This window comes from Nicotiana sylvestris, chromosome 2, assembly GCF_000393655.2.
Source record: "Nicotiana sylvestris chromosome 2, ASM39365v2, whole genome shotgun sequence".
Classification (NCBI taxonomy): Eukaryota; Viridiplantae; Streptophyta; class Magnoliopsida; order Solanales; family Solanaceae; genus Nicotiana; species Nicotiana sylvestris.
This window is the reverse complement of record NC_091058.1, coordinates 97,504,646-97,519,126: the sequence shown is the minus strand read 5'-3', so window position 1 is coordinate 97,519,126 and position 14,481 is coordinate 97,504,646. Positions and strand designations below refer to the sequence as shown.

At 40.2% G+C, this 14,481-nt stretch overlaps 1 protein-coding gene across 2 annotated transcripts; it reads right to left on the bottom strand.

Moving 5' to 3' along the window:
* Positions 1-11,361: 11,361 nt before the first annotated feature.
* On the bottom strand, positions 11,362-14,481 carry LOC104235570 (E3 ubiquitin-protein ligase WAV3-like). Of its 2 annotated transcripts, none has more exons than XM_009789355.2 (2): positions 13,629-14,481; positions 11,362-13,490 (listed from the first exon to the last, which is right to left on the bottom strand). In XM_009789355.2, the coding sequence occupies exons 1-2, from the start codon at positions 14,004-14,006 to the stop codon at positions 11,679-11,681; spliced, it is 2,190 nt and encodes a 729-aa protein (XP_009787657.1). In that variant the 5' UTR covers positions 14,007-14,481; the 3' UTR covers positions 11,362-11,678. The 2 variants fall into 2 exon arrangements, with proteins under 2 accessions (XP_009787657.1, XP_009787658.1); XM_009789356.2 differs by having other exon boundaries at positions 11,362-13,487; positions 13,629-14,480.

Sequence of the window (14,481 nt, the reverse complement as noted above, 5' to 3'; positions counted from 1 at the left end):
TTTCATATCAGGTTGCTAGTCCTAGACAGACCCAACCCCTGTGTTGAGTCCCCTAAGTCAAATGCAACGTGATGCAAATAAGCGTTCCTATTAGGGATTCGGCATGAAGCTGAGTTATTCTAAGTTCATAACCTAGGCATTTGTTCTAGACCTGGCTTACCCGAGCGGACAACTCGAGCTGAGGATGGGAGCTGTGTACCGGTAACCAAAAGGCCATCCGGTTTTGCAACTCCTCCGAATCCTCGTTCTATTTTGGTATATGACACTAACAGAAAGAAGTCACGACCAGCGTGCACTCCTCAAGAGAGAGAAGAGAGGGGTTTCAGCACAGTTTATATATACAGTCCAAGTAATATCAAAGCGGTAAGAGCAACATTTTGCACATTAGGCTCAAAACATTTAAAATCAGATAAAGCCAAATATAACAATTTATCTAAGCTCGAATTTCTAACCTTGAACCAGTGGTTCTAGGTAATCAATCCCCAGCGGAGTCGCCAGAGCTGTCACACCTCCTTTTTACGTACCCGCGAGGGTACAAGGGAGTTTTTCCAATTAAAGGACAATCGAAACGGGATTGGTTTATTTATTTCAGAGTCGCCACTTGGGAGATTTAGGGTGTCCCAAGTCACCAATTTTAATCCCGAATCGAGGAAAAGAATGACTCCATATTACAGTCTGCGTACCAGAAATCCGGATAAGGAATTCTGTTAACCCGGGAGAAGGTGTTAGGCATTCCCGAGTTCCGTGGTTCTAGCACGGTCGCTCAACTGTCATATTCGGCTTGATTATCTGATTTAATACATGTTGAACCTATGTGCAAAAATTTAACTTTTAACCGCTTTTATCATTTATTGTTATTTTTATCAAGAATTGCAACATCGTGGAAACACATCTCGAACCACGTCACAATCAATGTACTCGTGGTTAGAGCTACATTTCAACTCTGTTGAGATTGGGATTTGGGTCATATAAATGTGCACCCAAGTTTAGGAAGATAACATTAGTAAATACGCTCCTAAAGCGACTAGCGCATCGTTATTTTGTGTAGGGCCGTGGAAATTTGCTAAACGGTCCATCCCGAAGTCTAAGCAATCTTAAAGTAAGTATTTACTGAGGGCCCCGCAATTTTGTATTGTTATTCGGCGAGGCTCATCTCATTCTTATTTTTAAAAGGAGTTTGCAACGTTATGGACACGCATCTCGAACCACGTCACAATCAATATACCCGTGATTAGAGACACATTTCGACTCCGTTGAGATTTGGATTTGGGTCACATAAATGTGCACCCGAGTTTAAGAAAGTAAGATTTATTAAGGCGCGTCCTAAAGAGACTAACGTATTGTTATTTTAGGAAGAGGCCGTGAACATTCATTAAACGGCCAAATCCAAAGTCTAGTCAATGGTTATGTATTTATTGAGGGCCCCAGCGATGTGTGATTTATTTGGCGAGGCTCGTCTCATTTTATTTTAAGGATAAACCTACAGTGACTACATTTCTTCTATTAAGTTTGTCTCTAAAAGCAAAAGAAAATTTCTTAATTAATTACATGCTGAAAAACGTAACTTATCAGTTATTAAGTTACGACTAATGTGAACGGAAAATTGCGATCGCGTTTGTACAAGGAAAACTGCTTTAATTCTACATTCTATTATTTACTAATGCTAGAACATGAGATAGATACACAATAATATCAAAAACAGATTAATTATTCTCCGATTAATTTAAACTAACATTATTAGATGAAGAAATTATACATATGCAACCTCATTACTCATTAATCATTCAACTACATCTTTATACAAAGAAAGAAAAATTATATTCAACAACAAATCTAAACAGGAGGAATTCAACAGGAACAGAGCCTGATTAATATTTCATTTTTTTGCTTCAAGCCGAGATTGTACAAATGTGTACCTGGAAACAGCAGTACAAGAACAAAAGAAGGAGAAGTCAGCAGCAATAATACCACATCAACAGCAGATTCAGCAACACCGCAAACTAGTAACGACCAGTAGAATAACCCAGTAACAGTTTGAAAACTTAGCAATACCAAAGTGCAATCACAATCAAAGCAGAGGAGAGAAAAGATACAAGATGCAGTAGTTTCAGATTTTTGAATAACACTCGAGAAAAGCAAACGGAAATTATTCGAGTAGAAGTTCAAGTTGTATTTCTCTTTTACTCTCTAACACTCTTGAAATTTTCCAGAATGTATTACTCTCAAAAATATTCTCCCAATAATAATCTCTAAGTCCTCTCAATAATCTTCCACCTTTTTAATGTCAAAAATGACTCTATATATAGCAAGACAAGTCTTCAATTCCCAACCCCAAATTATTCCCCCAAGGCATGCTTTGTCCCCACTATTAAATGTCTTCCCTACTTTAAACCTTGTCCCCCATGCCTACATTAAATAAATACATCCACACAACCCATTACAATTTGTCCCCCATGCCTACATTAAATAAGTACAATATTCCCTCCCATTATAATTTGTCTTGTCCCCATTATATTAAACAAGTACATCAAAAATCACCCCATTATGTTTTGTCCCCCATGCTTAACATAAAGAATCAAAATAATGTTCAATTACCAAACTACCCCTCCGACCTTTTTGCAATTACCATTTTACCCCTGAACGGATTGCAATTTACCAAACTACCCCTCTGCTCTAAACAATCAATTAATCATAACTTGACCAAAATATAGTCAAGATGACCAATTTCTCAACAATCTTCAACAACAATTATATGAACACGATGAACAACACAACTCCAAATTAAATGGAAATAAAGTAACCATATCGGGAACCAATCCTGGTTAATTTAGACCATCAACGGATGAACAAGGATACAACAATAAACAACAAAATACATGATTCAAACTAAACAAATCAAAACAAACATAAACTCACATTAAATCACTGGATTTAAACATGATCTTCAAACCAAGACGAACATGAATTAAACCTATTTTTAAGCAACAAACATGATGGATTCACATGACTCAAACAACACTAACAATTTCTGAAAAATACATAACAACATGAAACAAATTGAAGAAATAATCAATTAAATTTCAATTTGAATCTAACAAACATTAAACTAACAAATATTCACCTAAACAATAATACAAACATGAAATAAACATGAAAAACAACTAATTAAACTTCCATTTTGAAATCTGAAAATTAATTTAACAAAACATATGAACATGAACAAAACCAAAAATCAAATATCTATCGACTTTAGATTCGAGAAATATCAAAACGAACTACGGACAAAAATAAAACTCAAAAACTACTAACCGGACTGAAACGAAGAACAACGACCAATCGACGACGAACACGAACCTACGAAGTTGACGCAACACCGAAGCAGTAGCCGAAGGTATCTGGACGGCGAGGTTGAAACAGAAGTAGCAGCAGCCGGAGGTAACGCAGAAACTGTGAACGCGCGGGGCTGCTGGGGTGCGATTGAAGAAGACGAAGCAGCGGCGACTGGTTGTGTAAGCGAAGAAAATGAAGGTGAGGCAGCAACTCAGAGACGGAAGCAGCTGTTGGTTGACGCAGCATCAACGGGGGAAAAGGAACAGTGGACTGGTCGACGAGGACCGTGACAGCAGCCATGGCGGACTGCTTGTCGTCGTTCATGGTGAAGCAGCTCGAGCAGACGACGCAACAGCAACCTATGGAGAAGACGCAGCGGCATCCATGGTCGTAGCAAAAACTAGCAGCAGCAAATGCAGCAATGGCGGAGAAGGCAGCGGCGACGGTGCAGCAACTGCGTAGCAGCAGGGTCAACGACTGGACATAGAAGCAGCCATGGATGTCGAGCAAGCTTCGAGCTTAACGAAAGAAATGAAACAAATGGTAGCGGGGTCGCTTGGCGTGGCTATGGAGGATCAACGACTTCCAGCGAGTTTTGGGCGTGTGTGTGTTTGTGTTGTGGTCGGATTTGTTGTTTAAAAATGGTGAAGAAGGGGTAGCCATGGTCGTTTGGACGAAGCTGCAAGGGGCAGCCATGGGAGGGTTTTGGGAGCTTGAGGAAGAAAGAGAGAATGAGAGGGGATGGGGGCGGATAGTTTAGGTTTCTTTAGGGTTTTCTTTTTTTTCTTTTCTTTTTTTTTGTTTTGTTTTGTTTTGTTTTTTTTGTTTTTGAAATGCAAGATAGGGGTATTGGGTTATGGATTGGGTTAATGGGGCGGACCGGGTCGACCCGGTCTGAAGTGGACTGGGTCATGGGGAAGATTGGGCAATTATTTGGGCCTATGGTTTGAAAATTGAAGAAGTGGCCCAATCCGATTTTTCTTTGTATTTTTGTTCTCTTTTCTTCTTTTATTTTCTAAAACTAAATTATAAAAATACTTAAATTATTTTTAAGAACTAAATTAAGTTATAAAAGCGCAAATTAACTACCAATAACAATTAACGCACAATTAAGTAATAATTAAGCACAAAATTGTTCATTTGGACATTAAATGCTAAAAATGCAAAAGATGCATATTTTTTTGTAATTTTTAATTTTTGTAAAACTAATTTAATTACTAACAATTGTAGAATTAAATCTTACATGCAAAATGCGACATATTTTTGTATTTTTTATTAATTTAACAAATAAGCAAACACAAACAAATACAAATAATTATCCAAAAATATCACAAAATCTCACAAAATTGACCACCAAGGAAAATCATTTTATTTGAATTTTTTGGGAGTGATTCTCATATAGGGCGAAAATCACGTGCTTACAAGGTGCACCCCTCCCGAGTCTGGGCAATCCCTCACCATATGGCGTGTGTCACCATACTCAAAACTAGCTCTGGGAGGATGTGGTGGTTGTGAGTGGCTCGGGCCAGGTCTGCTGGACTGACCTCTAAAAGCACCCCGCGCAGGAGGCGCGCTAGATACCGGTGGTGCTTAAGGCTTCTGAGGTCTAGGAGGAGCTGGAATACCACTAGCTACTGGAAGAGCTGAATAAACAGGGCGACTCATATAACCCCTACCATGACGCCTTGCTGTTGGGGCATGGGCACCAGAGAAATAGCCCGACTCTCGAGACCTCTTGACCTCCCTCTCCTCTCTCTCCCTAGCATGCATACCCTCAATCCTCCTAGCAATGCTCATCACCTGCTAATAAGAAATGTCCATCTCCGACTCACCAGCCATGCTAGACCCGATGCTGGGAATAAGCCCCTCAATAAACTAGCGAACCCTCTTGCGAACAGTAGAAACCAAGGTTGGGTCATGTCTAGCCAAACTAGTGTAACAGACTACATACTCTAAGACAGTCATAGTACTCTGGCCCAAATGCTCAAACTCTACGCGCCACACATCCCTGAGGCTCTGAGGAACATACTCTCTCAGGAACATATCTGAAAACTGAGTCCAAGTCAGTGAAGCAGCCTCATCCAGACTATCTAACTCATAGGTGCGCCACCACTCATAGGCAGCTCCTCGAAGCTGGAAAGTAGTGAAGGAAACCCCGCTCGATCCTTATATACCCATGGTACGGAGAATGCGGTAACACTCATCTAGAAATCCCAGAGCATCATCTGATGCTAGACCGCTGAATACAGGAGGCTTGTACTTCTTGAGCCTCTCAAGCCTCAGCTGCTCATCCTTAGAAGTCGCTGCCCTGTCCTCGGGCTGATCTCGGACTACCGGATGTACAGGAATAATCTTAGGGACCTGCTCAACATGCACTCGCTGCTCAAGAGTGCAGGCAGCGGGAGTCGGTGCTCCTCCCTCGGCCTGAAACGTAGATGCAGCAAGGGGAAGCAATCCTGCCTGAGCCAAAGTGGTGTACATACTCATGAACTGTGCCAGAGTCTCCTGAAGTGCTGGAGTAGTAGTAGCAGTAGGCGTATCAGGTGTCTGGACTCCGGTTGGAACTGTTGGTGGTACCTTGGCGGCAGCTTGCGCAGGTGCTCTGGATGCACCACGTGCACGTCCTCGGCCTCTACCCCAGCCCTGCCCTCTAACGACTGCAGTAGGGGCACGAGTGCCTGATCATCTCGGGTAGCGCGTGTTCTCACCATCTGTGAGAGAATAGAAGACAAAAGTTTAGAATTGTGATGTCAAAATCTCGCACGACAAGAAAATCAAATGAAGTGGAATTTTTCTAACAGTTACATAGCCTCTCGTAGATAAGTACAGACGTCTCCGTACCGATCAATGAGACTCTAATAAACCGGCTTGTAATCCATGACTCCTATGAACCTAGAGCTCTAATACCAACTTGTCACGACCTCAGTTCGCCCTCTGTGAACCATCGTGACGGCACCTAGCCTCTATGACTAGGTAAGCCTAAATTGCGGAATATAAACCAAATTGCAAAAATTAAATGATTTAAGACAAAATTATAGCGATAAAATAGTGTTTAAAAGTGCCGCTCGGTATACACAATATTTAACTCTCAAACCAATACATACTTCCAAAACCCGAAAACCCATGAATCGCAAGCTAAGGATATTACATAGTGCTCTAACTCCAAAATAGTCTAAAACAAGGAAATACAGAAGGGCTGTAACCATAAGAGAGAATAGAAAGAGACTCCTCGGTATGCGGACGCGGCAGATATACCTCGAAGTCTCCGAAGGGTCGCCTCGCCTCAAGGATGGTAAGTCTGAATAAAGGTACCTGGATCTGCACATAAAAAACATGCGCAGAAAGGGCATGAATACACCATAACGGTACTTAGTAAGTGCCAAGCCTAACCTCAGTCGGGTAGTGACGAGGAAGGTCAGGCCCTACTGAGGTTAAATAAAATATAAAGTTCAATAGTGTAGAACATAACAGTATAATTAAGTATAGAAATAAAAGTAACACAAGATATAAAGGGCAACAATAACTATTACAGAGACAAGGTAAACACAAAAAGAAATACGGTTCAGCACCAAAATAACGATCGGGGATCTGCTAGGATACCGTCCTGTAGTCCCAAATATACATATCTAATGAATCTCATGGTTCCCGTCCTGGAGACCAACTCATAGTGCGCGGGGATCTACCGGAATCCCGTTCCATAGTCCCAAATGTAAATACCCAGTACTGGGGGAATCTACCGGGTGCATTCCCATAGTTCCACATAAGTGTGCAGGGGTATCTACCGGAATCCCACATTCGTAGTCCCAATGTAAATACATAGCAGCAGCAGGAAGACATTCAAAAATGGCAAAATTCATATTAAGGCAAACAAGTAATTCTAGCCTAACATGCTGCACAGAATTCAGGTAAGACAGTTTGAACAAATATAGCAATTAAGTCACTTAGACATGTTTTCCTAAGCTAACAACAGGCTTAATAGTACAAGTAATAAAAACAGGGCATGAAACATACTAGTAATTACTTAATGAAAATCGGATTTCCAACAATTAGCAAGTACGCACTTGTCACCTCACGTACAAGGCATTTCAATTACCAAAAATACCAAATCCTAAGGGGAAGGTCCCCCACACAAGGCTAGACAAGCCACTTACCTCGAATCGGCTCAATAATCAATCTGAAACCACGCTCTTGCCACGAGTACTCGACTCCAAATGGCCCAAATCTATTCAATTCAATTGCATAACGTAAATAGCACTTCAAGTAACTGATTCTATAAAGAAATTCTAAGCTAATAGGCAAAATTAGGTAAAATGACCAAAATACCCCTTAGGCTCACGTCTCGGAATTGGGTAAAATATATATTTTCAGAATCCTCATACTCTCACGAGTTCATGCATACCAAAATTATTCAAATCTAAGGTCAAATTACCAATCAAAAGTCGAATTTTAGATCTAAGAACTTTCTTCTAACTTTTCTCCAATTTTCATCTCCAATCCGAAATTAAATGATGAAACTAAATATAGATTGATGGAATATAACTAGAAAGGTTAAAGAATTGTTACCCACTGATCTCCTCTTCAATTTCCTCTCAAAATCGCCCTCTCCCGAGCTCCAAATCGAATTTTCAACTTTTGAAACTAAACCCTCGAAATTTCATATTTTTTCTCAGTTGTTACCGCATTTGCGGTCCTGGGACCGCTTTTGCGGAACACGGGGTGCATCTGCGACTTCTCACTTAAAACCAATCTTCCGCAAATGCGGTACCACTCCTGCAGAAATCCTACCGCTTTTGCAGTCCCTGCTGAACTTTCCCATTTCCGCTTCTGCGATAGATCCGCTGCTTCTGCAGCTCTGCACCTGCGGTCCCTCACTCGCAGGTGCGGTTATGACAGAAGAACAGCTGCTGCAACTCCAAAATTCCAAAAATCTTTCCGTCAACCATTCGAAATCATCCCGAGGCCCCCGAGACCTCAACCAAACCTACCAACATATCCCATAACTTCATTTAAACTTGTTCCAACCTTCGGAACACTCAAAACAACATCAAAACACCTATTTTTATCGGATTCAAGCCTAAGAATTCCAAAAACTCTAAAAATACGCTTTCGATCAAAAAGTCTATCAAATCTCGTTCGAATGACCCGAAATTTTGCACACACGTCGCATTCAACACTACGGAGCTACTCCAACTTCCTGAATTCCATTCCGACCCTCTGATCAAAATCTCACTATCGAACCGGAAACTTCAAAATTCGACCTTTTGGCATTTCAAGCCTAAATTAGCTACGGACCTCCAAAACATAATCCGAACACGCCCCTAAACCCGAAATCACCCAACGGAGCTAACGGAACCATCAGATTTCCATTCCGAGGCCGTCTTCATATTGTTCCGACTACGGTCAATTTTCCAACACTTAAGCTCTCATTTAGGGACTAAATATCCCAAAACTCTCCGAAACTCAAAATCGAATATCCCGACAAATCAAAATAGCAAAAATAAACTCGGAGAAAGCAGTTAATGGGGGATCGGGGCGTAAATTCTTAAGACGACCGGGTCGTCATAGAATACATGCCCGTACAGCTGGACTGCCCTGATTTTAGGCGCTTTTTACTGTTGTATTCATGAATACAGCAGCGCGAATACATGCGCGTACAACTGGACTGCCGTGATTTTAGGCACTTTTTGCTGTTGTATTCATGAATACATGTGCGTACAACTGGACTACCCTGATTTTTAGGCGCTTTTATTAATACAATAGCGAGAATACAACGAATACACTACCGTAACAACTGAATAGTAGCTATAGAAAGTAATTATGTATATAATAGCTATAAGAAGTTAATAGCCACGGAACAATAATGGTTTCTGAAAATTCATCTTTATTGGTAGAATATTACAGCTCTCATCTATTCCCCTTCTTAAGTTAAATTGCGCCATATCGTCTTCGTGTTGCTGCTTTTTTTTCCCTTTTTATTTTCAGAATTTTGGGAAGCAGAAAGGAAGTAATCTTTGGATTCCAGATCTCACAGATCTGGTGAAGGATACAGTGTTAAATTGGCAAAAACGTGACAGCCCCACAAATAGAGAACAAGATACGAGTATGAAGACATAAAGTACAGCATCAATGAAGCATAGTTTATTTTAGGAATACCCTATCCCGTTGGCGACTTTATCGTATTTTGTCATGGCATACAAAGAAGTAAAGTAGGTGTCTTTTCGATTCCAATGGAATTGTTTGGTTTGGATTGGTAAGAAATTGCCTTAATGGGAGCAGATATTTGCTAACCAAACAAAATATTAAGGTAGAATTAAATTTTTATACTATCTTTATACATTCTTATACCTCTTATACCTCTTATACCTCGTACTAAACTATACCCATACAGTACTACTTACCTCTCAAAAAGCTCTAACAAAGGTACGCAATTTCAGGAGAAGAGCACCAAAAAAGTGAAAAGAATACGGTACTAAGCTTAGTTCCTTTTTTCCACTTTATAATAATTTTACATTCTTCTGAAACCTTTTCTCATTTCTTCCTTCTATGCAGACTTCCATTTGCAAAAAGTTTTCACTCTTTTTTCCTTAGTTTTTACAAACGTACAGCTAAAGTCACGCTAACGTGGAATTTTGTTAAAGTACATATAATAGACCACTTTTTCTTTCTAATTTTCTCGGGATTTTCAAAGAAAGAAGATTTATCTGGAAACTAAATGGAGCTGATGATTATGTGTGGTCCACGACTCTAAGCATGTGATTAAGCCTCCCCACAATTAGCCTTTTACTATTGGGATTAGAGTAGTGGATATTAAAATAATTCTCCCTTTTGTTGTGTCATTTTCTTTCAATTTTCCAAACAATTGGTAATGACTCTAAAATAGTGATGTCTATCATTTCCTGTGTTTTCACATTTGGTAGCAGTACTGAATTCCTTTGTCTCGTTCCACTGCTCACATATCTTGACCAATAAAGTTCGGCAATGGCCATTAGTTATGCTATTTATACATTGTTTCTGTAAGTTGATAAATTATATATAGTAAAATAAAGATAGTGAAAATAATTTGCCCTTGGTGTTATTCTCTAGGAGGGAAATATATTTATTTGCCCATTAAATTAGCCAGCTGGAGTTTTGTGCAAGTTTTCAACAGAGGTGACCCCATGATCAGTAGAGAATCGTTCTGATTTAGGTATTCTCTGGAGTTATGTGATGAGCAATCAGGCTCTATACAGTGTGCTCAATCAATATATATTGTCCTTGATCAAACTAAAGTACAGCACCAGTTGTTTGCTTTGATCATAACAGATACTACAAATATATATAACACCCACCTCTCTAGTCTTGTCTCATTTCTTGACTAATACATCATCTATTTTGTTTGATTCAAACAAAAAAAAGTCCTTACATTAATGACCCGTTTGTTCTTAAAAAAAATTTCCTTTTTTCCGATTTAAAAAAAAAAAGTGTTTATCGATGAAATTTTGTACGTTTATAAAAAAAATTCAAAATTTTCAGAAAACTTTTTTCTCCACTCACAAAACTATAACATTTTCTCAAGTGATATGGATATCCAAACATAATTTTAAATTCTAAATACCATTTCAACTTAAATCTAAATTTTACTTTTTCCAAAAATTATATTTTTTATGTCTAAACGCCTACAAAGTCATTTCAAGAATTATTGAAGCCGCTCACTTTAGCAAATTAAATCATTTCATGCAAAATAGAATTGTACAAAGAGTCAAAGAATCTCTTCACTCTTAACTAGCGGGGACTAGAATGAAAATATCCATGATTGGAAATATTTTCCTTTTTAATGGGGTCTATGTAGTGCGAATATCGACTATTGGACCAATTAATTCTAGATATCAAATGGGTATAAAAAAAGGGTGTTGGGTTTTTCAGTTATTTAATGTCATAAACGATAAACAAACATATCCCGCTATTCTGCAATTGCTATTCCTTTGCATTTCCAAAATCAATAAATTTTAAGAGAACAAAACAAAATATAAGGGGACAATCACTGACACCAAATTGAAGAAAGATTATTCTGTTCATCTCCATTTAAACATCGTTAAAATCTCTACATAAGAAAAGTTAAAAGAAAGGATTATAAAAAATTTGGGAGATAATAAAAGACAAAAGCACATAGCTCCTCTAACCCCACCCCCTCTTAACACTGCCTTAATCAATCAATCACCCAATGTGGGGTACCCACTTACTCTTTCACTATCTGTTGTTTTCCTCTGCAGAAAGCGCCGAGCCGTCGGGTACCCTTTGTCGTTTTTTTAGTTTTATTTTTTTCTTCATATCCTATACTTTTAACCTATTTCTATAATTAAAAAAAAAAACTAAAATCTTGCATCTTCGAAGCCGTGTAAATCACTGACTCTATTCAACGATTTTCTCATGATAGCCACTTTAGCTAGCCTTTCAGCTGCTCTCCAAGCCGATGTTGGTGTAAGCGGCTCGGCTTTATCGTCCTCCCTTTGTTGTACGTTTATTCTTCGCCGATGCTGAGATTGACTCTGAGTTTGAAACTGATTTTGCCTTTTGTAATGAAGCTCAGATCGCTCGGCTTCTAAACCACGTACAAACTCACTAGCTGAGCTAGAATTCGACTGAACCAGCAAAGCTCGAGCGGAGGACAACATGTGGTGCGCCCCGGTCAAGTCATTTCGCTCAACCATTCGCCTTGACTCAGCCATGGCTCGAGTAGAAACGAAAAGATCTCTCAGCCGTTGGATATTAGGTGTTGATGATCGAACGGCGTGTGGACGTGGGACCAAAAGAGCTTGCTCTTTGCAATAGATGAGCTCTTTAGTTGACGGGTCTTTGTAAGAGCATCGAACGGACAATACATGGTGGGTCCCAATTGCTGACGTGGGAACTTTTAGTTCCACCAACAATTCTCTCTCTTCCTCTGCGTAGAAATCGCCGAGTCGAAGTGAACCGGAACCTAGAGCAGCTGGCCGGTTTGTGTACGAGTAAACCGCAGCTACTTCAGCCGGCGCTGAACCGGACACGAACCCTAGCTGAACTCGGAGATCCTGAACAACGACATTTAACAAGCCCCCGATGAATTTAGTGAAAACGTCGTCGTTGGATTGGTTCAGTCCGATGGAATGTACCGGGATCTCCAAGTTGTTAAAGCGCGTGCAGATGGATACGACAGAAGATTGACACCGTTGATTGGTGGAGATCGTGGTGGTGGTGGAGCGTTCATTTGGAGTGTCTGATAAGAGCATGATGCTTGCAACGGCGTTTCGCTCTCTGCGATCTTCCAGAACTTTCGCAGCCTTTTTGAGCGCGTCGCTTGCACTGGTTCCGGTTCCATCTAATGAAACAATGGCGTCCACTATACGACGCGCCGATCGTTTGCCGTTAGCTGTCATTCTCCGTAACGGTAACAGCCGTTTGGAAGTTGTGGAGAAGGCCACAATGGAAAGCCGATCGGAAGAGGATAGCGATGATACTACTAACCTCATGGCACGTTTCATCATTTGGATATTCTGCGGTTTCATTTTTCCGCTAACATCAAGCACCATAACAAGATCAATAGGTGCTCTTCGAGCTGTCCTTGCCAACGCCGGTGGTGCTTTAAGTTTCAATATTATCACATACGTTTCATAACTCCGGCCAACTGACACAACAGCAGCTTCAGGCAATAACCTGGCCTCGAAGTTGGTAAAATTTACTGACGTCCTCTCCTTCACCGGCTTCACATTTGCATCCACGAAAAATCCTTGGAATTCTTCCACTACATTATCATTCTCTTCATCGGATTCTGGTATGGGATTGAAGCGAGCACCAGAAGTAGGAGACATCAGTGGCTCATCATCATTGTACACCTTCAAAATAGGCCTTCCCAGCTGAAAGTTGTTTTCGTTTGTAAATTTGACATCTATTTTTGCTGCTTTGGGAGATGGAGATACTTCTCTAATGGTCTTCTCTTCAACTTTGACTGGCTTTTGAGTATCGTGTATTGATAATAGAGGGAGCTCCTTCCATTCACTGCTGCAAACAGGACACACCAGGGCGGTTTGTTTCCTTAACAGAGCTGCGATACATGGGAAGTGAAAACTGTGAGAGCACTCAGCCGTGAAAATGGCAGTGCCTTGCCCAGTCTTCACCGTCTGTATACATATGCCGCACTTTGTCTGCTATACAGGAAAAAGAGAATTAGGAAAACGAACTCATTGCACACATAATTGGATTCTACTGTACAGAAATGTGTACTGTATGATATAATAGAACATAAATGAACAGAATAGTGAACAGTATTATACAGTTATTGATACCTTAGGAAAGCGGAAGCTGGATTTGAGAAAAGAAAAAGTGGAAGGCGAACGAGGGGAAGATGGTGTAGAACGACTGAAAAACCGGGGGCTGTTTTTGGTTTTGCATTGAAGTCTTGGACTTCCTGGCACTGAAGCCGTCGCCACCGGAACAGTTGCAGTAGGTGGCGGAGTTGTAGTGGTCGTCCGGCAACGGAGTAATGAAGAGGAAACTGGCGGAGACTGTAAGCGCGGCGTTGATGGGTTTGAGAAAAATCCAAATTTGGAACTGAGCCTGGGACTAGGAGTTGGGTTTGTGTTGTCTTGCTTCTCTTTGAACGAAGTACTATCTCGATCTCTGGGGATCGATGTACAAAAAGCTCTTCGCCATCCCAAAACCATTGTGAGTACTCTGATTCTTGTCTTCTTTTCTTTTTCGCTGCTTTTGTTGTAGTGATGATGATCGGTAATGGAGAAAAAAGAGGGTTCTATAGAATGGGATTTGGTATAGACAAATCAAACGGAGGAAAAAACATACTAGTAAAGAAAGAAGATAAAGAACAAGACAAAAACAAACAAACTTATGTTTCCTCTCTTTCTCCTGCTTTCAATATCAATATAAATCCTTTCTCCTTCCTTTTTACTCTGCTGGGATGTTGCTTTCTCTTTCCTTTCCTCAATCAGTAGGCATAAAAAGATCACTGCAAAGTGCAAATACTCCAAAAAATACTTTAATGTGAAAACTGAAATCCCAGTGAGTCTCTTTTATTGGATTGCAGTGGCTTTTTCCGAGGTGGGAAAATCTTAAAATATTGGGGGGACCAAGTTTTCAACTTTTTAACCGAGTGGGATAAGGGGATTACCGGCAAATGGAGGT

Coding starts and splice junctions, on each gene's coding strand:
- LOC104235570 (XM_009789355.2), bottom strand. CDS start 14,006: ATGGTTTTGGGATGGCGAAGAGCTTTTTGTACATCGATCCCCAGAGAT. Junction 13,491..13,628: donor CCAGCTTCCGCTTTCCTAAG/GTATCAATAACT, acceptor TTTCCTGTATAG/CAGACAAAGTGCGGCATATG.